Source organism: Callithrix jacchus, chromosome 15, assembly GCF_049354715.1.
Source record: "Callithrix jacchus isolate 240 chromosome 15, calJac240_pri, whole genome shotgun sequence".
NCBI classification, from domain to species: domain Eukaryota; kingdom Metazoa; phylum Chordata; class Mammalia; order Primates; family Cebidae; genus Callithrix; species Callithrix jacchus.
Genome location: NC_133516.1, coordinates 24,351,087 through 24,378,967, shown reverse-complemented (window position 1 = coordinate 24,378,967; position 27,881 = coordinate 24,351,087). Strand labels below are relative to the sequence as shown.

The window sequence follows — 27,881 nt, the reverse complement described above, 5'->3', positions numbered from 1 at the left end:
AATACTGGGGTGGGGGTGGGAGTGGTAATGGAGGTATGAAGTGAATATATGGGAATGAGACCACTAGAGACATCTAAGCTGAGCTTGTGCATGGGATGTCCTGGGTGAGACAATGGTATAAGGTGGGAATGCTTAAGAACTTTCTGAAGGGACATATTTTGAGGTAAACTTTCTCCCCTTTCTATGAATAGCACCACCTATTACCCAGTCACGCAGATCTGCAACCTGGAGTCATCTGAGGAGTTGTTTTTATTTTTTCCTTCTCCCCACATTCGGTTGGCCATCAGATTCTTTCAATTGTATTTCCTAAACATCTCTTGCTTGCAATTGTATCAGTTGAAAATGTCCCACTCTCCATTAAAATGCAAATCAGGTTATGGTCAGTCCCAAGCTTAAATTCTTCCAATGGCTTTCCATCGCCTTAATATACAGTCCTTAGCATGGCATACAAGGTTCTTTGTAATCTCTGTACTGATGGTGTATGTATCAGAAATTCATTTCTTACTTCTTTTTCCAAAGCCATAGTCTCGATTTACAATGCTTGAAGACCATGTGTCTCTTGCTTTTGTGCTTTAGTCAAATAGTTCCTTGTGACTAACAGTCCTTTGAAAGATGTTCCTTGCCTTTTCTGAGATCTTACTTTTTCAAGATTCTTCCTATCTACAAAGATATGAGAACCCTAATTTCCTTCCTTAGGAGAAATGACTATCAGATTACTGTAGGCCCTGTAAATATTCAAATACTCCTGGCACAGAACTTACTATGATCTGAGAGTTGTTGGGGAAAAAGATTATTTATTTCACTTGTAAGTCTCAGAGCCTTTTTTTTTTTTTTTTTTTGCCCAGGCTGGAGTACAATGGCACCATCCTGGCTCACTGCAACCTCCGCCTCCTGGGTTCAAGTGATTCTCCTGCCTCAGTCTCCAGAGTAGCTGGGATTATAGGCATGTACCACGACACCCAGCTAATTTTGTATTTTTAGTAGAGATGGGGTTTCTCATGTTGGCCAGGCTGGTCTTGAACTCCTGGCCTCAGGTGCTCTGCCCACCTAGGCCCCACAAAGTGCTGGGATTACAGGCCCTAGCCACCGTGACCGGCTTTTTTTGTGGAGTTTTGCTCTTGTCCCCCAGGCTGGAGTGCAATGGCATAATCTCAGCTCACCGCAACCTCGACCTCCCAGGTTCAAGTGATTTTCCTGCCTCAGCCTCTCTAGTAGCTGGGATTACAGGCATGTGCCACCACATCTGGCTAATTTTTGTACTTTTCGTAGAGACGGGCTTCACCATGTTGGTCAGGCTGGTCTCAAACTCCTGACCTCAAGTGATCTGCCCACATTGGCCTCCCAAAATGTTAGGATTACAGGTATCAGTCACTGTGCCCGGCCTGTCAGAGCCTATTATAAGGTCTGGCCAAAATAAATGCTCAATGAATATTGTTGAATGAAAGAAAAATGAGTGAACGTTGATGTCACCTTAGTTGATGGTAGAAGTTGAGGTGGAGGACTATAAGTCAGGGGCCGAAGTCCCAGATGAACATGAGACTTAACTAGTCCTGTTTTATGGGATCCAGCCATCAACATCTTCTTACAGGGAAATTGCCTTGACTACCAGTCAGCCGTCCCGCAGCCCCCATCCCTGTAGAAGTAATTAGGTTGAGTGATTTCATCCCTCTATTGGCTTGCCAGGGACCTACTACCTGTGTGGCCTGATATGAAAAGATGAGCTGGGCTAACTTAATTGTATTCTGGGATCTGGGAGTTGGGAAACAGATTGAAGCAATTAACACCAGGAGCCTAAATTGAATGAATGTATAAAGAATTGTCTGCAGGGTGCAGTGGCTCATGCCTGTAATCCCACCACTTTGGGAGGCTGAGGCCAGTGGATCGATCACCTGAGGTCAGGAGTTTGATGAGACCAGTTGGCCAATATGGTGAAAGCCATCTCTACTAAAAAATACAAAAATTAGCCAGGCATGTTGGCACATGCCTGTAATCCCAGGTACTCAGGAGGCTGAGGCAGGAGAATCGCTTGAACTCTGAGGTGGAGGTTGCAGTGAGCTGAGATTGCATCATTGTACTCCAGCCTGGGCAACAAGAGTGAAACTCTGTCTCAGGAAAAAAAAAAAAAAAAATTGTCAAGAAATATCTAGCAGAAGCTGCAGAGTGGCCCTGAAACTTATTTTTATAACTGATGCAATGTTTTATAATATTTTGAAAGGGTTGTCAATATTTGACAATAGGGAGATTTCACATGAAAATCTGGCTGTTTGGCTTCTCTCATTATATCTGAGGTCTGGTATGGTGAGAACTGACGAGCTAAGCAGTATACAGGGCATATGTTTTCTGTTCACCATAGCTTCCGCCACCCCATACTGCTCACACCGTGCAAGTTTCATTCTTTCATATACCTGCTGGGGGCCTCTAGAAGAATCAGGAGCAATAACAGATTCTATGCAAACCAGATTCACAAGGGAATAGGACCTAGAAGAGAACAGAAAGGAAAGCTGATGGGATTGGGAAAGCAGGGGAGAGAGAGGATGCAGTTGATAAGAGAGAAAACCAGTTCTAAGAGTTGCCTGAGTTTCTGCCCTTGTTAGTTCCAGTACTGCCCACAGTCACTCTCATCGTAACATCTTGCTTTGTTGCCAGGCACCAGGCTGGAGTACAGTGACCCAATCTAGGCTCACTGCAACCTCTGCCTCCTGGGTTCAAGTAATTCTCCTGGCTCAGCCTCCCAAATAGCTGGGACTACAGGTGGGCGCCACCATGCCCAGCTAATTTTTGTATTTTAGTAGAGACTGGGTTTCACTATGTTAGCCAGGATGGTCTGGATCTCTTGATCTTGTGATCCACCCGCCTCAGCCTCCCAAAGTGCTGGGATTACAGGCGTGAGCCACTAAGCCTGGCCCAAGAATGTTGTTTTAAAGAGAAGATGAAAGGAAGATTGCTACACAGGCAGAGTAACACTGCAAAGGCAGAATTCTTAAGGGGAGGGAGGGCATTTTATAGTTAGGATCTGGCATCATGCAGCCTGTGTTTGGCCTGAGTCACCTGCTAAGTTATTTTTATATCTTGGGACCTTGATTTCCATTATTACACTGAAAATACACAAATTAGCCAGGTGTGGTGGTGCATGCCTGAAATCCCAGCTACTCAGGAGGCTAAGACAGGAGAATCGCTTGAACCTGGGAGGAGGAGGTTCCAGTGAGCTGAGATCGTGTTACTGCATTCTAGACTGGGTGACAGAGCAAGACTCCATCTCAAAAAAAAAAAAAAAAAAAAGAAAGATGAAGATAATAATATTGTATTTCTTTTATTCTAAGACTCACTGCTCTCACCCCATCCCACTTTAATGTTTCTTTATTTAGGACATATCTTACAATTGATACCCCAAAGTGCTTGCTTTATCACAGGGCAAGGAAGAAAAATTGTGACAGTGTTATCACTAACTGGGTATATGCAAATTTGCTATCCACAGAAAGATGTTCACTTGATAATTAGCTTAGTTATTTGCCTTTGTGGTGCCATGCAGTTGAATTTTAATTTGAACCCCAAAGTGTCACTTTAGGTATCTTCGAAAAGGCTACCATGTGAAGTATTAAAATAAGTTATTGTATGTGCAGATTAGCTGTCACATATCAGGAATGCAACCAAATGTAGTAGAGATTGCTGACTCTCTTGGTAAATTTGACATTGAAGTTACAATATTAGAGAAGGTTGGCCTGACCACTAATGTGCTTGAGGACCGGGAACATTTAACAGTCAATAGTCTGTTTTTAGCTATCAAGAAAAGCTGTATAGATTCCAGGAATACACAATTAAAAAAAGAAGTTTATAGCAAAGAAGAAATGTATATAATGCTTGTATATTTTTTGAAATGCCTCAAAATTATACTGTTATTTTTCCTTTTTTTTTTGATACAGTGTTTTGCTTTGTCTACCCAGGCTGGAGTGCAGTGGCATGATCATGGATCATTGCAGTCTTGACTTCCTAGGCTTAAGTGATCCTCCCACCTCAGCCTCCTGAGTAGCTGGGACTATAGGCATGTGCCTGGTAATTTTTTTGTAGAGTTGTCCAGGCTGGTCTGGAACTCCTGGAGCAAGGGATCTGCTCACCTCGGCCTCCCAGAGTGCTAGGATTACAGGTGTGAGCCTCCATGTCCTGCCTATACTGTTAATTTCTAAAGATGCTAAAGAGATCAAGATATCTCTTGATGAGTTATGAAAAACAGTATGTCATTATGTTATACTTAGCCAGATGTTAAAAAGGTTATATTAAGACTTTAGAAGTCTGGGTGCATGGCTCACACCTGTAATCCCAGCATTTTGGGAGGCTGAGACAGGAGGATCACTTGAGGCTAGGAGTTTGAGACCAGCCTGGGGAACAGAATGAGATTGTTTGTTTGTTTGTTTTTGAGACAAACAAAATCTTCAGACAGTGAAAGTGAGCGGGCTTAGACTTAAGTCCTTTGATTACAGTACTAAAGATGAAAGTGGTACAATTATAATAGTCAACATTTACTGAATGATTGCTATGTGGCACTGTGTTAACTGGACAACTTTATCAGATTTGTTGTGTTATGTTCATTTTAAAGCGAGAAAGCTAGAACGTAAATCCAGGAAGTTTACCTTCGGATTCTCACTCAAAGCCAACATGCTGTTAGAACACCCTACATATGCATTTTTATAGATACGCCCATACTTTTTAGGTCGGCTTAAAACTTATTCATTTAAATATAATATATCCTTGTACTTTTTACAATCAATGGCGTCTTAAAAATCAAGGAGTATGGCAAATACCTGCCTTGTAGGATTACTGTGAGGATCAGATGATAAATATCTTAAAGTGCTTCTAGAAAAAGTGTTCATTAGAGGCACAGGTGTTGCAAGGTAAGTACGATGAGCCTGGTCTTCAGAACGCCACCATCGCAGAACAGGTGAAAACCACTGGGAGCAAAGTGTCAGTGAGGAGGAATGTTTTCTGCAGTTTTGAGAGGAGTTCCTCCACACGAAGCACCCTACCTCCCATACCTGCTTAAATCCTATGTCCGACCCAAACGCCAGCTCCTTCAGGAAGTGGCCTCTGGTTATATGAGATGATGTACATGGGAGCAATTTCCAAATTATGAAACGGTGAAACCAATACGTGAAAGATAGATTTTATCATTAAAGTTACTTACCCCTGGCCGGGCGCGGTGGCTCAAGCCTGTAATCTCAGCACTTTGGGAGGCCGAGGCGGGTGGATCACGAGGTCAAGGGATCGAGACCATCCTGGTCAACATGGTGAAACCCCGTCTCTACTAAAAATACAAAAAATTAGCTGGGGCACGGTGGCGTGTGCCTGTAATCCCAGCTACTCAGGAGGCTTGAGGCAGGAGAACTGCCTGAACCCAGGAGGTGGAGGTTGCGGTGAGCTGAGATCGCGCCATTGAACTCCAGCCTGGGTAACAACAGCAAAACTCCGTCTCAAAAAATAAAATTAAAAAAAAAAAAATAAAGTTACTTACCCTCGCTCGTCTCCTGGCCTCAGTGTCTCTATACTGAAAGGAAGAAGTAGCTTAGCCCATGTCTTTCTTTTATAACTTCTGACTCTAACCTCTTCAGATTTCTGCCTAAGCTGCTTTAAAAAACAAATTTCTTTCCTTAGACCTGCAGGAGGCAGCTCCTCTGGGCTAGCAGCTCAGCAGGGCGGGGCTCTGGGAGCAGGAGAAGAGGCGGGGGTTCTGAGGGAAGCGCGGCCGCAGCCACGTGACTTCCTTCCCAAGGAGCCTCAGCGGCCGGCCTCCCAGCAACCGGTGCGTCCCGCCTAGCGACGCCTGCCCATCCCGGTTGGCCCTCGGGGGCGGTTGTGGCAAGGAGGCGCCCACGGTCGCGCTGCTCATTGGTTCCGGTTTCCGTCACTCAGACCCGTTGCCCGGGCGCCCGCAGGCGGTGCTGCCGGATACCCCGCCCTTGGCCGCTAGGTTCGTGGCTGGCTGGCCGCGGCTGTCACTCCCCGGCCGTTTCCCTGCGCTCAGTGCTCTCCTTGGGGCGGGAGGAAGAGGGGCCGGACTGCGGCCTGACGAGCCGTCGCCGTCTTCGCGGATGCTATGACCAGCGGGCGAGGCGCCCTTCGCAGCTCCGCGCTACGCTAGTCGCGGCCGTGCGCCCGCCCTAGCCGTCTGCGTCCCCAGCGCGGCCGCTCGCGCGGCCCCCTCGGCTCTGCCAGCGCCGCCTGCGAGGCGAGGCGGAGGCCGGATGAAGATGACGGTGGATTTCGAGGAGTGTCTGAAGGACTCGCCCCGCTTCAGGTAACCGCACAGCCGGGTGGCCGGCGTCACCGCGGAGCTGCCTCCCCGGCGCTGGGGGCGTGAAAGCGGGCTCGCGCATCTGCAGGAGGCCCCGCCGTCCGCGCCTTCCGACGGGGCGAGCGGCAGTTGCCGCCGCTTCCCATTCCGCGAGGGCACTGCAGTCACCACCGAGCCTTCCTAAGGGACGAGGAAGTGGCGGGGACGGGAACGTCGCCTCCTCATCCCTTTCCTCGCCCTCTGCCGGGGCGGAGCGCCCCGAAGGCCGGCGCACCCGCTCCCGCTGGGGGGAAACGGGGTGCAGCAGCGTTCCTGAAGTCTCGTCTCCTTCGCTGGCGCTCGCTCTCGCCGCCTTCCTCCTCTGGCTGCTGTTCCTTTCCCCTTCCTTCCGCCCCTTCTTAGTTTCCACCTCCTCCCCACCCCCTATTTGAGGGAGCTTTCAGAGCATCGCCTCGCAGTTCACTTAGTTCCTCTTTTCGCTTTTCTGCCCCCCTTCCCCCGGGGCGAACTGGAACGCCGACTTCTGCTTCTTGGTGCCCCCGGCCAGAGCGACTCTCCGGAGGGCGCCCGCGGTGGATGCGTGCGGGAATCGCCGGGGGAAGCTCTGTGACCAGCCGCATTCCATGGTCCCTAGTTGATGACTACCTGGCTTTTCTTTCCATTAAGCTCGTTGAAGTGGGCACAGCTGTCGAGAGTTCTGGGCTGAGGGCGGAGGACTAGGAGAAAAGTGCATTTCTGTTTTGAGAACGGAAGTAGGAGGGCCGTGAAGATTGCATGTGTGTTCCTCTTCCAGCAGCCTCTGCCCTGGAGGGCCGGGATCACAGTCGGATGCTCCCAGTGGATCTGTCACGGAGCTGACATGGGGGCACTCCGACTCACATGGGCTGCCCTTCTTTCCATGTGAGAGGTGATGATCCTGAGGTTGTCCAGGACACAGCTTCTTTCTGTTTTGAGTATGGTAGGAAACTCTTGAGTTGCTTTAGACAATGGAGTTTTTCTAGGTTGTGTTTTACAGTGTATTTATTTACAGAGCTTGCCATAGTCCTCCCAAATACAAGGCCTTAACACTTCCATTAGATAGTGACATTTCTTGAAAGCTTCCTCTGAGCATTGGCGTGTGCGTGTGCCCGCTGATGTCTGGGCAAAGCCTGGATTGTAAATTGCATCCTCTGCCTGGGAACTAGCTGTTCTCATCCTTAACACTTAATTGAATTTCTTCTCCTTTCAGTGAAAAGCAAGGAAAAGAATTGTAAAACTAAAGAACTGCTACTTAGAGAAAATTTGCCTTTGCCCTTTGATCATTTTTGGGTGTTAATTTTATTGGAGCTTAGGGCTATTGCTTGTTAAAAAAAAAAAAGCAGAAAACAAAAACCCACTTCCTTTGATTGCTGTTGCGATTAGTTTTCGAAACTTTTATGTTCTGCATAATTGAAGGACTCAGCAGACACAAATAGACTGTCTAGGACAGGCTTGTAGGATGGTGTCCAGGACAGTGTGGCTAGTGGAGTAATTTTTAAAGTGTACCTTAGAAAGTTCAGCTTTTTGTGAAATTTTGTTACTATGACTCAGCTATTTGTTTATTTATTTATTTATTTCTTGAGACGGAGTTTCGCTCTTGTTACCCAGGCTGGAGTGCAATGGTGCGATCTCAGCTCACTGCAACCTCCGCCTCCTGGGTTCAGGCAATTCTCCTGCCTCAGCCTCCTGAGTAGCTGGGATTACAGGCACGGGCCACCATGCCCAGCTAATTTTTTGTATTTTTAGTAGAGACGGGGTTTCACCATGTTGACCAGAATGGTCTCGATCTCTTGACCTCGTGATCCACCCACCTCGGCCTCCCAAAGTGCTGGGATTACAGGCTTGAGCCACCGTGCCCAGCCTCAGCTATTTATTTTTAAGTGAAAAAATTACAGCATTTTTCTCTTAGAGAATGTAGCTTTGAGCTCTTTGTTTCACATTAATTTTTTTTTAAGTTGAGAGAAGTGATTTGGAAATACTTCTAGCTACTGGTGTGTTGGTCACAAACCATGTGATGTCTTTGTTTTTGAAATAAAGGAATCATTGAATATAAAATAAAACGGCAAGATACTGATTAAGTTGTAGGGAATATTATAGTGAACTTTTGTTAAACTTGATTGTAACATAAATTATACGTTAATTAAAATATTAGAGGTTTTCAAGAGTTGTTTTTCATATTCCAATTATTGTTAGCGGCAAATTGGGAAGAGACGCCAAAGTTCAATAACTCCAACATCTTCTGTACATTTTGAGAACACATTTAGATTTGCAATAGAGGGAAGACTGCCTAGAAATAGAAGTTTCATTATCCACATTCTTAATTTTTTATAGTTTTTCTATAATCCTGTAACTTTGAGGATTTGTGTAGCATTTGAAAAGAATGTTTCAGAAATCTTCATTCACTTGCTGTGTGTAAAGGAAGAACTTTACTTTTGAGAGTATTGTGTACATTGAGTGATACTGAAACTTGTATCAAAATAAAACAAGTTTGTGAGGCCTGGGCTTGTTTTTTGATAGTAAGGCAGCTGCACTTGTGTCCTCATCTATTGTGCAGCCTTTTTTTTTTTTTTTTGAGATGGAGTTTTGCTGTTGTTACCCAGACTGGAGTGCAATGGCACGATCTCGGCTCACCGAAACCTCCGTCTCCTGGGTTCAAGCAATTCTCCTGCCTCAGCCTCCCGAGTAGCTGGGACTACAGGCGTGCACCACCCTGCCCAGCTAATTTTTGTATTTTTAGTAGAGACGGGGTTTCACCTTGTTGACCAAAATGGTCTTGATCTCTTGACCTCGTGATCCACCTGCCTCAGCCTCCCGAAGTGCTGGGATTATAGGCGGGAGCCACCGCCCCTGGCCCTATTGTGCAGTCTTTAAACTAATTCCTGTTTTTATTGGTAAATGAATCTCATGGCATGTAAGTTTGGTGTGTGCACATAACTGTCTTGGTGCTGTAGAATGAATGCAAAAGGCACATCTTGCTGATGAAAATTTCACCATCGTTCAGGCTTTAAACACTTACTTTCCTGTTAAATCAATGAGGAGAATCCAAGGCGACTGGTTGCAATAGGGAGATGGTTGTCTCAGTTGTAACATTTTCTTTTGTAATTTGAAGAGTCAATGGTTACTTTTACATTCCAGTCAACATTTTTTTTGTTTGTTTTTAGATTGGAGGGCACATTTCGCTGTATAATTTTGGGTTCCCTTTTTGGTTTTTTAATTACCAGTCTAAAATCAGCTTAAAGGTCAAAATCTTGTTCATCTGAGATCTAAAAATCTTGTTCATCTAAAAATCTACAAGACTGTTGAGTGCCTACGTACACTTTGTCTTCCCCCAGTGGAAATTTTGCATTTTGACCAAATATGTTGAAGTTTGAATTTGTTTGGGCCCTAAATCGTTTATAGTTGCATGTAGTAGGTCTTTAAAATTTTACACAATCTCAGTAAAAATTGTGCTTTTCTTTAAACATATTCTTGGGCTGGACACTGTGGCTCATGTCTGTAATCCCAGCACTTTGGGAGGCTGAGGCTGGCCGATCACTTAAGGTCAGGAGTTTGACACCAGCCTGGCCAACATGGCAAAACCTCATCTCTACTAAAAATACAAAACTTAGCCAGGTGTGGTAGCATGCATCTGTAATCCCAGCTATTTGGGAGACTGAGGCATGAAATCACTTGAACTCGGTAGGCAGAGGCTGCAGTGAGCTGGGGTTGCGCCACTGCACTCCAGCCTGGGCCACAGAGTGAGATTATCTGAAATAACCCCCAAAACCCAAAACATACTGTTCTACTTACGAAGTGAATATTCTGTTTGAAATAAAAAGTAGAATAAATAAATAAAATAAATTGAAAAAATAAAAATCTTTCTGAATTGTGAAAGATTTTTGCTCTGAGCCATGTTCAAGTATAAAAATGTTGTGGCATGGCACAGTGGTTCATGCCTGTAATCCTAGCAGTTGGGAGGCTGAGACAAGAGGATCACTTGAGGCCAGGAGTTTGATACTTGGCGTGGTCAACGTAGTGAGACCTCATCTCTACAAAAATAAAAAAATTAGCTGGGCATAATGGCGTGGACCGTGATTCCAGCTATGCAGGAAGCTGAGATAGGAAGATTGTTGAGGCAGGAGGTCAAGGCTGCAGTGAGCTATGTTCACACCTCTGCACCCAGCCTGGGCGACAGGGCAAGACTCACTTTCTCAACAACAACAAAAATTGGCCTTAGTATGCTTTAGTTTTTAATCTGATCATTCATTTATTTTTCTCCTTTAACAATGTCTGTCATACACCATCCTGAAGGTTTTTCATTTCTAGATTCTATTTCAGATATGATTCTTGTTCAGTAACTTAGAATAACATTTTTTAGAAAAAGGGGTTTGTGGGTGAATTTTGTTTTAGAGACAGTCTTACTTTGTAATCAGGCTGGTGTCCACCTCCTGGACTCCAGTGATTCCCCTGCCTCAGTCTCCTGAGTAGCTGGGATTTATAGGCATGAGTCACCATGCCCAGCCAGGTGAAAGGTTTTAATGGGTGAAAGACATTGGAATAAAATGTGCCTACTAAATACACCTTAGTTATGTGTCGCTCTTAAGTCTAGATTTGTGCCAATCCTGTCTTGTTCCTTTGCCTTCCATTTTTAGAGTAGAATAACTTTTAGCAACTGGGAGTTAATACAGTGGGCAAGGGATAAGGGGAAGTGTGTTTTTTTTTAATCTCAGAAGCAATAGAATGGAATTAGAGGTGGAGTCTCACTCTGTCGCCCAGGTTGGAGTGAAGTGGTGTGATCTCGGCTCACTGCAACCTCTACCTCCTGGGTTCAAGGGATTTTCCTGCCTCAGCCTCCTGAGTAGCTGGAATTATAAGCAGCCTAGAATGAAATTATAATTTTATTATCAACCAAGATACAGGAATCCTGGCTGGGCGTGGTGGCTCACACCTGTAATCTTAGAACTTTGGGAGACCGAGGTGGGCAGATAACTTGAGGTCAGGGGTTAGAAACCAACCTGGCCAACATGGTGAATGCCATCTGTACTAAAAATACAAAAAAATTAGCTAGGTGTGGTGGCGGGCGCCTGTAATCCCAGCTACTCAGAGGGCAGAGTGAGACACTGTGTCTCAAAACAAACATCAAAAAACAGGAATCCTGATATTCCTCAGTGCAGCTTCCAACTGTTCATTTAATTTAATATCGATTTAAGTTGAAGTAAAGAAACACAAGCTTTTATAATGTACCAGACCTCTTACTAGATGCTTTTATAGCAACTGTCGTTTAAACATTAAAATATCTTGTATATGGGGTATGGTGGCTTACATTTGTAATCCCAGTACTTTGGGAGGCCAAGGTGGAAGGATCGCTTGAGCCCAGGAGTTCAAGACCAGCCTGGGCAACATAGAGATCTTGTCTCTAATTTCAATTAAAAAAAAAAAAAAAAAAAAAAAAGCTTACAAACTAGAACTTATCCTCATTTTAAAAAAGGTTTTTTAAATTTTTATTTTGAGATGGAATCTTGCACTGATGTTCAGGCTGGAGTGCAGTGGCATGATCTCTGCTTGCTGCAACCTCCACCTCTAGGTTCAAGTGATTCTCTTGCGTCAGCCTCCCGATTAGCTGAGATTACAGATGCCTGCCACCACGCCCAGCTAATTTTTTGTATATTTAGTAGAGATAGGGTTTCACTATGTTGGCCAGGCTGATCTTAAACTCTTGACCTGTGCTCTTCCTGCCTTAGCCTCCCAAAGTGTTGGGATTACAGGTGTGAGCCACCACACTGGCCTAAGAAATATTTTTAAAAATCTCAACCTAGACATTTTTTTTCTTTCTTGTTTTTTGGTGGCTTACATTGGAAAAACTAGACATTTTGATAGGTTAATTGACTTTTTAAAAAAGTTACTTCTGGCTGGCGCGGTAGCTCAAGCCTGTAATCCCAGCACTTTGGGAGGCCGAGGCGGGTGGATCACGAGGTCAAGAGATTGAGACCATCCTGGTCAACATGGTGAAACCCCGTCTCAACTAAAAATACAAAAAATTAGCTGGGCATGGTGGCGCGTGCCTGTAATCCCCAGCTACTCAGGAGGCTGAGGCAGGAGAATTGCCTGAACCCAGGAGGTGGAGGTTGCGGTGAGCTGAGATCGTGCCATTGCACTCCAGCCTGGGTAACGAGTGAAAAACTCTGTCTCAAAAAAAAATAGTTACTTCTTTTGCTAGTAATTGACTTTCTTAATGGTGGACTTTCACATGGTGGAACTGGAAGGGAATTTACTCATTTACTCTAAATGTTAAGCCAAAGGCTTTAATTTTATTTGTTAGGCTGGGTACAGTAGCTTATATCTATAATCTCCATAGTTTGGGAAGCTGAGGAGGAAGGATCATTTGAGGCCAGGAGTTTGAAATTAACCTAGGCAGCAGAGTAAGACCCTGCCTTTACAAAAATTAAAAAGGAAAAAATTAGCCAAATGTGGTGGCCCATACCTGTAGTTTCAGCTACTCAGGAGGCTGGGGCAGGAGGATTATGACGCCTTGAAGTTTGAGGTTACAGTGATCTATGATCATGCCACTGTACCCCACCCTGGAAAACAGAGCAAGACCCTGTCTCGTTAAAAAAAATTATTAAAAAATTGTGTCAGTTAAATTTGTGTTATTTATGGTGTCTGTTATATAGAAATTTAAAAACTGATTTTTGTTTATTGCCTAAAACAGTCTTCCCTACCCCATTATATTTTACTGTCATTTTATAGTGATTTTAAGTTTCATGTAATGCACTGGGTCTTAGTTTTGAGTATAGAAGATAATCTAATTTTATTTTCTCCCTAATGAAAATCACTTGCTCTAACACCTTTGAAAAAATTCGTTCTTCATTGATTTAAAATGAATCACACACCCCTTTTGTGATATGTGGGAGAACAAATTTCCCCTTGTTATATGTTTTACAAATTTAGTGTTTACAGTACTTTTTCCTTCAATTTCAGAGGAGGGTGTGTCTTTCTGTGTATTTCGGCTTTATTTATTTAAAACTTTTGATTATGTAAAATTTCAGTGATGATTCAATTATACGAAAGAGACGTACTTTAGATTTAAAGACACAAATAGGTTGAGAGTAAAAGATGAACCATGCAAACATCACCCAAAAGAGCTGGAGTGGCTGTGCTAATATCAGATAAAATAGAGTTTAAGACAAAAATTACTTCAGACAAGTATAATAAGAGGGCTGGGCAGGTGGCTCACTCCTGTAATCCCAGCAGTTTGGGAAGCTGAGGTGGGCAGATTGCTTGAGCTCAGGAGTTCAAGACCAGCCTGGGCAACATGGTGAAAGCCTGTCTCTATCCACAATACAAAAAAAATACATTAGCTGGGCGTGGTGGCACATGTCTGTGGTCCCAGCTACTCAGGAGGCTGAGGTGGGAGGGTTGCTTGAGCCTGGGAGAGGCAGTGGTTGCAATGACCTGAGATCGTACCACTGCACTCCAGCCTGGGTGACAGTGCAACTTTGTCTCTTAAAAAAAAAAAGTGTGTGTGTGTGTGTGTATAAATAGGAGGGTCAATCCATTAAGAAAGACATAATTACTATAAATATATATTCACTTAGCTGAGCTCCAAATACATGAAACAAAAACTGACAGCATTGCAGGCAGAAATAAACAATTCAGCAATCATAGTTTGAGATATAAATACTCTACTTCAAATAATGGGTAGACCGACTAGGCAGATGATTAACAAGGAAATAGAAGATGTAAACAGCAGTATAAACCAAGAAGACTTAATAGTTACCTATAGAACGCTTCATACAACAGCAGCAGAATTCACATTCTTCTCGAGTTTACATGAGGTATTCCCCAGCAGAGAATATTATGTTAAGCCATTAAACAAGCCTCAATACATTTTTAAGTATTGAAATTGTACAAAATATTTTCTGACCACAAGGGGTAAAATTTGGAATCAATAACAAGGAAATCCAAAAAATTCACAAATATGTAAATTAGCAATGCACTCTAAGTAGACAGCAGATTGAAGAAAGTCACAAGGAAAATGAAGAAATACTTTCAGATGAATGAAAACAAAAATACAATATGCCGAATTTATGGGATGCAGCTAAAGCACTGCTAAGAGAGAAATTTATACCTGCAAACACCAACATTAAAAAAAAGAGAACTCAAAATAGTAATCTAATCTTCACCCCAACAAACTAGAAAAAGAAGAGTAAGCAAATCTCAAAGCAGCGAAAGGGAAGAAATTAAAAAAGGTAGAACAGAAATAAGAGAAAATAGAAAAGAGAAAAATTGGCAAAAATAATTGAAACTGAAAGTGGGTTCTTTGAAAAGCCTAACAAAATTGACAAATCTTTAGAGTGACCAGGAAAAAAAGGACAGTCACTGAGATTTCTACATTCAGGAATGAAAGAGGCACATCACTACCAATTTACAGAAATAAAAAGGATTATAAGGAAATACTACAGATAATTCTATGACAGTAACTTAGAAGAAATGAATATATTTAATGAAAGACACAAACTACTGAAGCTGACTCAAGAAGAAATTAATGACATTCCTTCACCCTCCTCTAAGAAATAAAGAGGAGACATCACTTTCCAAAGCATTCACATTCCTAATCATTAGTCCATTATTACCCTTTTTCCAAAGCCAGGTGATATATCACAAAAAAAAAAACCCTACAGGCCAGCTAGGCACAGAGGCTTATGCCTATAATTCCAGGACTTTGGGAGGCCGTGGTAGGAGGATTGCCTGGACCCAGGGTTTCAGGCTGGGCAACATAGGGAGACCCTGTCTCTTAAAAAAAAAAAAATTAGCTGACCATGATAGCACGTGCCTGTGGTTCCAGCTACTCGAGAGGCTGAGATGGGAGGATTACTTGAGCCCAGAATGTTGAGGCTACAGTAAACTTTATTTGTGCCACTGAACTCTAGTAGCCTGGGTGACAGAGCAAGAGCCTGTCTCAAAAAGAAAAAATCAAAACCAGGCCAAGTGTGGTGACTCATACCTGTAATCCCAGCACTTTGGGAAGCCAAGGTGGGAGGATTGCTTAAGTCCAGGAGTTCTAGACTAGCCTGGGCAACATAGACGTCGTCTCTATAGAAAAATTAAAAATTAGCTGGGTGTGGTGGTGCATGCCTGTAGTCCCAGCTCTCAGGAGGTTGAGGTGGGAGGACCACTTGAGCCTGGGTAGTTGAAGACTATGGTGAGTCATGATCATACCACTGTACACAGCCTGTGTGACAGAGTAAGTGTCTCCAAAAAACAAAAGAAAAATGAAACAAACCCACCAACCCTCCCCCCCAAAAAATACCCAACAGACCAGTATTCCTTATGAATGCATATATAAAAATCTTTGACAAAAATACTGGCAAACTGAATATAGCACCGTATAAAAAGGATTGTACACCATGGTCAAGTCATATTTATCCCAGGAATGCAAAGTTGCCCTATACAAAAATCTGTTAATGCAATATATTATAATAATAGGGTAAAGGATTAAAACAACACAGTCATCTCAGATGCAGAAAAAGCATTTCATAAAATATAACGCTGTCATGATAAAACTACTCAAAAAACTAAAAGTAGGAAATTTCCTTAAGTTGATAATGGACATCTTTCAAACACCCTCAACTAACATCGTATTTAGTGGTAAAAGACTAAAAACCTTTCCCCTAATGAGGAGCAAGAAGCCTGCTATCACCACTTCTGTTCAACACTGTAGCAGAGGAGAGAGCCAGAGCAATTAGGCTGGAAAGATAAATTAAAGGCATCCATATAGGAAAAGAAATAGTAAAACTGTATTTTTAGATAATATGTCTTGTACAATCAGCCTTTGTATCTATGGGTTCCACTTCTGTGAGTCAGTAAATCATGGATTGAAAATATTTTGGGAAAGAATTAAAAAATAATGATACAACAATTTAAAAAGTACTAATAAAAGTAGTATAATAACCATTAGACATAACATTTACATTGCATTAGATATTAGAAATAACCTAGAGCTGATTTAAAGTATCTAAGAAGATATATGACGGTTATTTGGAAATACTGTGCCGTTTATATACAGACTTGAGCATCCATGGATTTTGGTATTAGTGGGTAGTGGTGGGGGGAATAGGCAGGAGGAGCCCTGGAACCAATGTCCTTTGGATACCAAGGGATGAAGGTATATAGAAAATGGTAAGGAATCCATAAAAATCAGTTATAACTAGTAAGTTCAGCAAGGCTGTAGTATATAAGATCATTGTACAAAAATTATTTGTATTTCTGTATACTAGCAAAGAAAACCAATTTGTCTACAGTGGCATCAAAAAGAGGAAAGTACTTAGGTAGTTTTCAGTATACTGTCTCTAACACTATTGAATAAATGGAAATACATCCCATGTTCATGGATCAGAAGGCTTAATATTGTTAAGATGGCAATGTTCCCCAAATTGATCTACAAACTAAACACAAGTTCTATTAAAATTCCAACTGGTTTCTTTGAGGAAATTGTCAAGCTGATCCTAAAATTCATGTGGAAGTATAAGTAACCCAGAACAGCCAAAGCAATCTTGAAAAAGATGGAGGATTCACTTTTCCGATTTCAAAAGATACTGCAAAGTGATTGTAATGAAGACAGTGTGGTACTGGCATAAGGATAGACATCTAGGTCAGTGAAATAGAATTGAGAGTCCAGAAACAAATCCTTACACTTATGGTGAGCCAGTTTTAACAGGAATACTTGGACAATTCAATCAGTGGAACAATTGTCTTTTCAACAAACATGTAAAAGGATGAAGCTGGAGCCCTACCTTATGCCATAGGCAAAAATTAACTCAGAATGGATCATAGGCCTAAATGGAAGACCTGAAACTACAGAGCTCTTAGGAGAAAACATAGAATTAAATCTTTGTGACCTTGAATTAGGCAATGGTTTCTTAGATATGAAGTCTAAAGTACAAGACACAAAAAGATTGATAAATTGGACTTCATTAAAATTAAAACATTTCATGATTCAAAGGACACAGCAAGAACATTAAAAGTCACCCACAAAATGGGAGAAAATATTTGCAAGATTACACCTGTTAAGGGATTTGTATCTAGAGAATATAAAGCTCTACAACTCAAATGGCAATAATCTGATTAAAGAATGGGCTAACGATTTGAGTAAATACTTCTTCAAAGAACATACCCATATGGTCAATAAGCACATGAAAATATGCTCAACGTCATTAACTAGCAATGCATATAAATACAAATAAAACCGCGATGACATACCACTTCATACCCGCTAGGATGACTACTGGAAAAGACAGATAATAGCCAGTGTTGAGAAGAATGTGGAGCTGTTAGAACCCTAATACGTTGCCAGTGGGAATGTAAAATAGTGCAGCCACTTTGGAAGAGTTTGGCAGTTCCTAAGATAAGAAGTTAAACGTAGAGTTACCATACGAGTTCTAGCCAGCCCTTCCACTTCTAGGTGTATACCCAAGAGAAATAAAAATATATACCCACAAAACTTTGTATAGGACTGTTCATAGGAGCATTATTCACAGCCAAAAAGTGAAACAACCTGTGTTCTTAAATGGGTAAGTAAACTATGGGGTATCTGTACAAAAGAGTTATTCAGCTGTCAGATGGAATGAAGTACTGATATATGCCATAATATGGGTGAAACTTGGAAACATTTTCCTAAATAAACCAAACATAAAAGCCACATATTATATAATTTTAATATGAAATGTCCAGAATAGGCAAATTTGTAGAGACAAAATAGTGATTTCTAGAGGTTGGAGGGTGAGGGGAATGCAATTAGTGATTGCTAACAGATAGGGCGTTTCTTTTGGGAGTAATGAAGCTTTTCTGGAGTCAGTGGTAATGGTTGTAGAGAACTCTAAATATACTAAAACCCACTAAACTATATTTTAAAATGGTGAATTTTATGTTGTGAATAGCTGTTCTCAATATAGCTGTTATTGAAAAAGAGTTATCGCATAGAAAATTTAAATCAAATGCATAGGTGGAATAGAAAATATATGTTGAGCCCCCATATTTCTTTCACCCTGACTTAACAGTTATCAATGTGTAGTGATCTGTAAACCCACCCTCCTTGTTTCCCATATGATTTTTTTTTTTTTTTTAAATTAAGACAGTCGCACTCTGTCACCAAGGCTGGAGTCCAGTGGCGCTGTCTTGGCTCACTGCAATCTCTGCCTCTCTGGTTCAAGCGGTTCTCCTGCCTCAGCTTCACAAGTAGCTGGGACCACAGGCACGTGCCACCACACCCAGCTAATTTTTGTATTTTTCATAGAGACGAGGTTTTGCCATGTTGGCCAGGCTGGTCTTGAATTCCCGACCTCAAGTGATCAGCCCGCCTCTGCCTCCCAAAGTGCTGGGATTACAGGTGGGAGCCACTGCACCCAGCTTTCCCATATGACTTTTGAAGCAAATTTCAAAGAGTATAGAATTCCATCAGTATGTATGTGTATGTCTCTGAAAATAAACACACTTTAAACAAATTATATAACTACATACCATTATCACATCAGAAAAAAGTAACAATAATTAATAGCATCAAACATGCATGAGATAAGCTTCATAGCTTATGTAATATTTATTTTGTGTCCTTTATCGTGTTAGAAGATTGTGTCTCTTCTTTATCAAGTACATTTCCTTCCCTATAATCTGGCTGTAGATAAGAAATCCCGGTAAATCATCTTAGCAGAAACAAATCATTAGAGAACATTGGGCAGTCATCCATGGACTGTTTTGGACCTATCCTTTTCATAACTTTTCATCTTCCTCTCTAACCTGAATTTGTTGCTTTCCTGGCCTTTTGTTCTTAAAAACTTTTTTAATTTTAGAAAATTTCAAATATATACAAATTACGCAGAAGAATATTAATGACCTCTCATTATCCAGTTTAAGCAAATACCAATGTTGTGTCATTCTTGTTTCATCTATGTTTCTGTTATACTTACTCTCCCTTATGCCTCAGGCAGAAGTGTGTGGATCATAGACCTAAATGGAAGACCTGAAACTTTAAAGCTCTTAGGAGAAAACATAGGATTAAATCTTTGTGACCTCAAATTAGGCAGCGATTCCTTAGATATGAAACCTAAAGTACAAACAACCGAAGAAAAGAAATTAAAAAGTATTAATGTGTATTCATAGTGCCTTTTCTAGATAAAAACTTCCATATATTGAAATGCACAGTTGTACACTACACATCACCTACACCTCTGTCACAATACAGCATATTTTCCATCTTCCTGGAATGCTTCTGCCACCACCCAAAGACAACCACTGTTTTGCTTTTTTTAAACTTTAGATTAGTTTTGCCAACTTTGAACATTATGAATAGATTCTTATGGTTTATATGTCAGTGATTATTCTGAGCATTTTAGTACTTTTGCTTAGCATTTTGACTATGAGATTCTTCCATGTTTTTCTGTGTGTCACTAGTGTATTTTTTTTTTTTTTTTTTTGAGATGGAGTCTTGCTTTGTTGCCCAGGCTGGAGTACAGTGATGCAATCTCGGCTCACTGCAACCTCTGCCTCCTGGGTTCAAGTGATTCTCTTGCCTCAGCCTCCTGGGTAGCTGGGATTACAAGCACACACCACCAGGCTCGACTAATTTTTGTTTTTTTAGTGGAGATGAGGTTTCATCTTTTGGCCAGGCTGGCCTCAAACTCCTGACCTCAAGTGATCCTTCCACCTTGGCCTCCCAAAGTGCTGGGATTACAAGCGTGAGCCACCACACCTGGCCAGTGTCACTAGTTCATTCTTATTGCTATGTAGTATTTGTGAATGTATCATAATGAATTCATTCTGATGATAGATAGATTGCTGTCATTGTTTTTGAACATTGTGAATAAAGTTGTTAATGAACATTCTTATACAACTTTTCTTACGGTAGGTTTTCATTTCTCTTAAGATAAATACCTAGGAGTTGAATTGCTGTGTCAAGGGGCAAATGTATGTTTATCAAAACGGCAAAGCATTATTCCAAATTGATTGTACTGTTTATAAATCTGCCAACAATATTTAAGGATGCCTCTTGCTCCACATCCTTGCTAGTATTAGGTAATAATCACTTTTTGATTTTATCCATTGCGTGATGTATAATGTATCTCTCTCTCTCTCTCTCTCTGTGTGTGTGTAATTGCAGTCATGTGTTACTTAATGAGGATAATATGTTCTGAGAAATGCATTATGATTTCGTTGTGCAAACATCATAGGGTATATTTACACAAACTTAGATGGTACAGCCTACTACACATCTAGGGTATATGAGATAGCCTTTGGATCCTAGGATACAAATGTGTACAGCATGTTATTGTACTAATACTGTAGGCAGTTGTAACACAGTGGTATTTGTGTATCTAAACATATCTAAACATAGAAAAAGTACAGTAAAAAAATATGATATTATAATCCCATGGGACCACTGTTGTATATGTGGTCTGTTGTTGGCTGGAATGTACTTATGATTGTGTATACGTATGCATATAAATAATTATGACTATATGTATACATGTACGTGTGTGTGTATATATATAGTCATAACTATATTCTAGTCAACAACAGGTTGCATCATGTATTCTATTAAGTTGTTATGACATAATACTGCTTAGTCCTGTTTTGGACATGTTGATACCCTGCTTTTTTGGATTATTGGTAATTTGATAACTAACAATCTTATGTTACTTTTCTGAAGAGTTTAGACTATCTTTTTTTGACATATATGTACATCTGTGTGTGTTGTGTGTGCGTGTGTATATACAGACACAAGCACATATAATTGAATGCATTATTGCTTTATCATTTTTTTTGAGATGGGGTCTTACTCGGTCACCCAAGTTGGAGTGTAGTGGCGCTATCTTGGCTCACTGCAACCTCCACCTCCCACACTCAAGTGATCCTCCCACCTCAGGCTCCTGAATATCAGGGAACAAAGTTGCACACCACTACGTCTCGCTAGCTTTTTGTATTTTTGGTAGAGATGAGGTTTTGCCATGTTGCCCAGGCTGGTCTCGAACTCCTGAGCTCAGGGTATCTACCTGCCTCAGCCTCCCAAAGTGCTAGGATAGGATTACAGGAGTGAGCCTAGATATGCTAGATCCACAAATACCATTGTGTAACAGTTGCCTGTAGTATTCAGAAAAGAAACATTGTACAGGTTTGTATTCTAGGAACCATATAGTCTCTACCTTGTACTCTACATGTGTAATAGGCTATACCATTAAGGTGGCTTACACTCTGCGATGTTTGCACAGTGAAGAAATCATCTAACAATGCACTTCCGAGAATGTATCTCCTTTGTTAAATGATGGATGACTGTAGCTTTTTATTGCTGTTATAACAAATTACCCCAAACTTAGTGGCCTAAAACAACACAAAATTATCTGACAGTTCTGGAGATCGGAGTTTTGATACAGATCTCACTGGGCTAAGGTAAAAGGCCAGTTGGCAGAGCTGCATTCTTTTCTGGAAGGTCTAGGGAAGAGTCCTTTATTTTAGTTTTTATACCTTGCCTTCTCCGATTTCAAAGGGCTGCCCATATTCCTTGGCTCCTGGCCCCTTTCCATTTTCAAAGCCAGCCATGGTTGTGATACTCCCTCTCTGTCCTCTTCTTTTACGGATAAGGACCCTTGTGATAATGTTGACGTTCTAGAATAATCTCCCAATATCAAGGTCAGATGATAGCAACCTTAATTTCCCCTTTACCATTTAACCTAACATATTTGCAGGTTCTGAGGATTAGGATGTTGACATCTTTGCAGGGTGGGGAGGGGGCTTATTTTGTCTACCACAGTCTACCCTCTGCCACCCCAAAATTTACCTCTATCCCACATGCAAAATATATTCACCTCATCCCAACATCCTCAAAAGTCTCAGCTCACATTGATTTGTAATTTTGCCAAAGATCTAATCTGTGCTCACTAGTTTACATACGTCCTTATCATAATCATAGTGCAAATTTTGGTGGCTTTGCTGTTTTTAATTTAATAGTATAAATTTCCAGTATTGCTAGGAAAGTTTTTCTTTTTCCTTTTTTGGAGTAGTCAATTAATGTAGTGAGAAAGGGGAAAGGAGTAGAACTAGCTAGGAAGGTTTTATGGTTAAAAATGATTGCATCATGTATTTGATTAAATCACTATGACATAATACTGCTTAGTCCTGTTTTGAACATGTTGATACCCTGCTTCTCTAGATTATTGATAATTTGATAACTAACAATCTTATGTTCCCTGCTTTGTGAAGAGTTTAGACTAATTATCTTTTAGAATGTTACCCTTTCTGAATTTTTCTGATTGTTTTCTTGGGACAGATACAGGTTAAACTTTTTTGGCATGAATACTCATTGGTGGTGATGCATTGTATCGTCTCCACCAGGAAACCCATGATGTTTGCCTGTCTTCCTGTTGGGAATTCAAGTTTTGGTCACTGGAGTCATGGATAGGAAAGGGTGGATAGTGGGTGGTGGTAGTTATGGGGAAAAGCTTGTAGATTAAAGGCTCAAGGAGAAAGGAACTTGATCTTCAAGGAACAGAAAGAAGGCCAGTATGGTTGGAGCAGTGTACGCAAGAGGAAGGATAGTTAAGAATTAAGATCAGAGGTAGGCAAGGATGAGGTCATGTTAGGCTTTATAATTCATCTGTAGTAATTTTGATGTTATGGTTAGTGCAATAGGAAGCACTTAGAAAGATTTTAGCAGTGGTGGGAAATGAAGTTTATGTTTTAAAAATGTTTTGACTACTGTATGATGATGGATTGTAGGGGCAACGAGTAGATGCAGAGAGACCATGTAGGAAGCCATTGTAGGAAATAGTTATCAGGCTGGGCCAGGCAAGAGACAACTTGGGAGATAGTTGAGAAAAATTCTTGGTAGAATCCAGAAGAGTTGTTGTTAAAGTTTGTACAGGGAATTAGAAGAACAAAAAAATAGCATTTTGTTTTAGCAACTGGGTAGATGGAGGTCCTGTTTATTGATAAAGAGGAAGGCAAGGGAAGAATAGGTTTTTTTGAAAATAATCAAGAGTTATATTTTTTACATGTTTGAGATACCTAGTAGACACCCAGGTAGAGTCATTAAGTAGGGCTGGCATTTCTGTGCAGTCTTGTGTAATTTACTTCAAAAACTGATGTGATCCCAATCCTGTATTCCCCTTTAGGTGGTAAACTCCTTGGGACAGAGACCACCAGTGTCTTTTTACTCCTTTGTTCTTGAGCACAATTTCTTGCACACGGTGGATAGACCACAGGCTTTAACTGCCAAAAACTACTTTCTTAAATTAGTTGTACATTATCCATTTTCACATACCATACTGTAATTTTTATTTTAGGAATTTTTGTGTTATTGTATAATTGATGAATTGCAAAACTGTAAGTAGTATATGACAGCTGCTGGGGCTTATTTAAATTTCCTTTTACAATGTAGTAATTAAGTCAGACCAAAATCTTTAGGTCTTGTTGGCTAGTTGTCGTAATTCTTGAGAGAGTTGGACTAGTCTAAACTACCAAGGTATTTTTATATGAAGGCTCTAAGGAAATATATTTAATTTTACAAACATTTTGACAAACTTAACTGTTCAGATAATTAATACTTGTATAGAAAGTTTAAAAAGTGTGTTTGATGATCCTGCTACCTTGATGAACATTTAAAAACTTTTTTTTTGAGACAGGGTCTCACTCTGTCACTCAGGATGGAGTGTAGTGGCACAATCATGGCTTACTGCAGCCTTGACCTCTGGGCTCAAACAATCCTCTCACCACAGCCTCTTGAATAGCAGGGACTACAGGTGTGTATCACCATGCCCAGTTAATTTTTAAATTTTTTTGTTGTGATAAAATCTCACTGTGTTGCCCAGGCTGGTCTTGAACTCCTGGGCTGAAGTTTTCCTCCTATCTTAGCCTCCCCAAGTGGGATTATAGGCATGAACCACTGTACCCGGTCTTCAATTTTTTTTAGTTGAATAAAAAGTTACCAACTAAAAATATAAGACAACTTGGAAGATATAAGGCAGTCTTTTGGCTGGGCACAGTGGCTCAAGCCTGTAATCCCCGCACTTTGGGAGGCCGAGGCAGGCGGATCACGAGGTCAAGAGATCGAGACCATCCTGGCCAATATGGTGAAACCCCGTCTCTACTAAAAATAGAAAAATTAGCTGGGCATGGTGGCATGTGCCTGTAGTCCCAGCTACTTGGGAGGCTGAGGCAGGAGAATTGCTTGAACCCGGGAGGTGGAGGTTGTAGTGAGCCGAGATTGTGCCATTGCACTCCAGCCTGGAGCCCAGCGACAAAGTGAGACTCTGTCTCAGTCTTTTTCTCTTGTCCTTGGACCACCTGAATTAGAATGAGATATTTGAAAAAAACGTAAACTAAGGCTCCTTGAGTGAGTGATTATTTATTTATTTCAGACAGAGTCTTATTCTGTCACCCAGGCTGGAGTGTAGTGGTGTAATCTTCACTCACTACAACCTCCACCTCCTGGGCTCCATCAATTCTCTTACCTCAGCCTCCCTAGTAGCTGGGACTGCAGACACATGCCACCCATCTGGCTAATTTTCGTAGTTTTTCTTTTTTGGTAGTGATGGGGTTTCACCATATTGCCCAGGCTGGTCTTGAACCCTGAGCTCAAGTGATCTGCCTGCTTTGGCCTCCCCAGAGTGCTGGGATTACAGGCATGAGCCACCACACCAGTCTCCTTGAGTGATTTTAAAAGATGCTCTTGGGCAGTCTCAAAACCATTGGAATAAACATCTTTTTCGTTTTTAAGGAAAAAATTAAAAACCTATTAAATGGAAATGGAATAAACATCTTTTTCTAAGGTAATCTTTGAAACATGTCCATTTGGAGATCTATATTCCTAAAAATCTGTGTTTACTTTTAAATCATATTCTGGTTATCTATTGCTGTGTAACCAACCTAATATTTAGTTAAACTTACAACAACTATTTTACTTATTTAGAGACAGTCTTGTTCTGTTGCCCAGGCTGGAGTGCAGAGGCATGATCTTGGCTCACTGCAGCTTCCACCTCCTGGGTTTAAGCAATTCTCCTCCCTCAGCCTCCTGAGTAGTTGGGACTACAGGCATGTGCCACTATGCCTGGCTAATTTTTATGTTCCCAAGTTGGCCAGGCTGGTCTTAAATTCCTGACCTCAAGTGATCTGCCTGCCTCGGCCTCCCAAAGTGCCAGGATTACAGGCATGAGCCACTGTGCTTGGCCTGATAGAGCTTTTTTGAAGGACAAAGTAGTAAGGTATTTCAGAATTTTAAAAATACATATATTTTGATTTAGCATTTTTACATCTAGGAACATCTTCTAAGGAATGATAGGATAAGCACACAAAGTTATATGAACAAGGATGTTTCCTATGTTTTTATCAGAACATAGGAAAAGCAAAAAATAATGTAGTATGTTGGCTATGTAAAATACTGTTTTTGTATTTTTTTTTTTTATAGAGATAAGGTTTTACCATGTGGCATGGGCTGGTCTTGAACTCCTGAGCTTAAGCTGTCCACCCGCTGTGGCCTCCCAAAGTGCTGGGATTACAGGCATGAGGCATCGTTGTGCCCAGCTAATACTGTTATTAAGATATAATGGGCTGGGCGCGGTGGCTCAAGCCTGTAATCCCAGCACTTTGGGAGGCCGAGGCGGGTGGATCACGAGGTCAACAGATCGAGACCATCCTGGTCAACATGGTGAAACCCCGTCTCAACTAAAAATACAAAAAATTAGCTGGGCATGGTGGCACGTGCCTGTAATCCCAGCTACTCAGGAGGCTGAGGCGGGAGAATTGCCTGAACCCAGGAGGTGGAGGTTGTGGTGAGCCGAGATCGCGCCATTGCACTCCAGCCTGGGTAACAAGAGCGAAACTCCATCTCAAAAAAAAAAAAATAATAATAATAATGATAGCTAGCACATATAAAATGCTTAATAGATACCAGGACTGGCTGGGTGCAGTGGCCCATGCCTGTAATTCCAGCATTTTGGGAGTCCAAGGCGGGTGGATTGCCTGAGGTCAGAGGTTTGAGACTAGTCTGGACAATGTGGTGAAACCCTGTCTCAACTAAAAATACAAAAAAAATTAGCCAGGTGTGGTGGTGTGCACCTGTAATCCCAGCTACTCAGGAGGCTGAGGCCTGGGAATTGCTTTAACCAGGGAGGTGGAGATTTCAGTGAGCTGAGATTACGCCACTCCAGCCTGGGCGACAGAGAGAGATTCTGACTCAAAAAAAAAAAAAAAGCAAAAAACCCAAAACAAACAAACAAAACCCCACACATATGTGTGTACGAGGATTGTTGTAAGTGTTTTATATATATTGTCATTTATTTACAACTCTTTGAGATATATACTGGGGGACAGAGAACACAACTATTAAGTGGTAGGACGAGGATATGAACACTGTCAATTCTGCTCTGAATCTTGAACCATCTTCAGTAGAATCTAAGCCAGGAGTTGGTAAACTATGGCCTGCATGATTTGTGGATATGCATCTGTGTAGTCATACAGGGACCCACCCTGAGAAAGGCCCTTGTGCTTGGTTTAATACTCTGCTGTTACTATCTTGAAATTCTTAATAACTTTTAAATAAGAGACTCCATTGTTTTTCTTTTGTTTTTGCAATAATCCCTGCAAATTATATCATTTCTACATGTGAGCTACATTTTTACATTTTTAAAAGTTAAATAATTTTATGACACATGAAAATTATGTAAAATTTCAGTGCCTATAAATAAAGTTTTATTGAATATAGCCATGCTTATTTACATATTGTCTATGGTTGCTTTTTTTGCTACAATGGCAGAGTTGAGTAGTTGTAACAGGGACTGTATGGCCTGCGAAACTTAAAATGTAAATTTACAATTTGATTTTTTTTTTTGAGACAAAGTCTTACTTTGTTGTCTGGGTTGGAGTGCAGTGATGTGACTGCGTCTCACTGCAACCTCTGCCTTCCAGGTCCAAGCTATTTTCATGCCTCAGCCTCCCAAGTAGCTGGAATGAGGAATGACAGATGTGTGCCACCACGCCCGGCTAAGCTTTGTATTTTTAGTAGCGACGAGGTTTCACCATGTTGGCCAGGCTGGTCTTGATCTCCTGATCTCAGGTGATCCACCTCCCTCTGTCTCCCAAAGTGCTGGGATTACAGGCGTGAGCCACCACACCTGACCCTACAATTTGCTTTTCACAGAAAGTTTGCCACTCCTGGTCTAAACGACTGCACTATTTCCACCTTTTGTAAAAGAATGAGGATATAGATTTCAATTTATATAGATGATGTGCATGACGTAAGTGAAAGAAAAAGACTATACAATATAATTAGAATATATAATAAGTTACTGCATCTGTCACAGGGGATATATATTAAAAACTCTGAAAAGACTATTCACGGGCCGGGCGCAGTGGCTCACGCCTGTAATCCCAGCACTTTGGGAGGCCGAGGCGGGAGGATCATGAGGTTAAGAGATCGAGACCATCCTGGTCAACATGGTGAAACCCTGTCTCTACTAAAAATACAAAAAATTAGCTGGGCACGGTGGCACGTGCCTGTAATCCCAGCTGCTCAGGAGGCTGAGGCGGGAGAATTGCCTGAACCCAGGAGGCGGAGGTT

The 27,881-nt window shown here is 41.4% G+C and overlaps 1 protein-coding gene and 1 long non-coding RNA gene across 16 annotated transcripts in view; one reads left to right on the top strand and one right to left on the bottom strand.

Moving 5' to 3' along the window:
* Window positions 1-2,130: 2,130 nt before the first annotated feature.
* Window positions 2,131-5,694, bottom strand: LOC144579508 (uncharacterized). Its single transcript, XR_013527224.1, has 3 exons — window positions 5,504-5,694; window positions 5,177-5,296; window positions 2,131-2,478 (listed from the first exon to the last, which is right to left on the bottom strand). It is a non-coding gene; the product is annotated as an uncharacterized LOC144579508 (long non-coding RNA).
* A 292-nt stretch (window positions 5,695-5,986) lies between these two features.
* The window catches only part of ACAP2 (ArfGAP with coiled-coil, ankyrin repeat and PH domains 2), a 166,507-nt gene continuing 144,612 nt past the window's right edge, over window positions 5,987-27,881 (top strand). For all 15 annotated transcript variants that reach the window (XR_013527223.1, XR_013527222.1, XM_078350548.1 and 12 more), the window contains exon 1: window positions 5,987-6,286. Coding sequence is in view for 13 of the 15 variants with exons in the window: in XM_078350548.1 (XP_078206674.1) it covers window positions 6,234-6,286 (53 nt within the window). In the remaining 2 variants the exon portion in view is untranslated. The remainder of the gene's footprint in view (window positions 6,287-27,881) is intronic.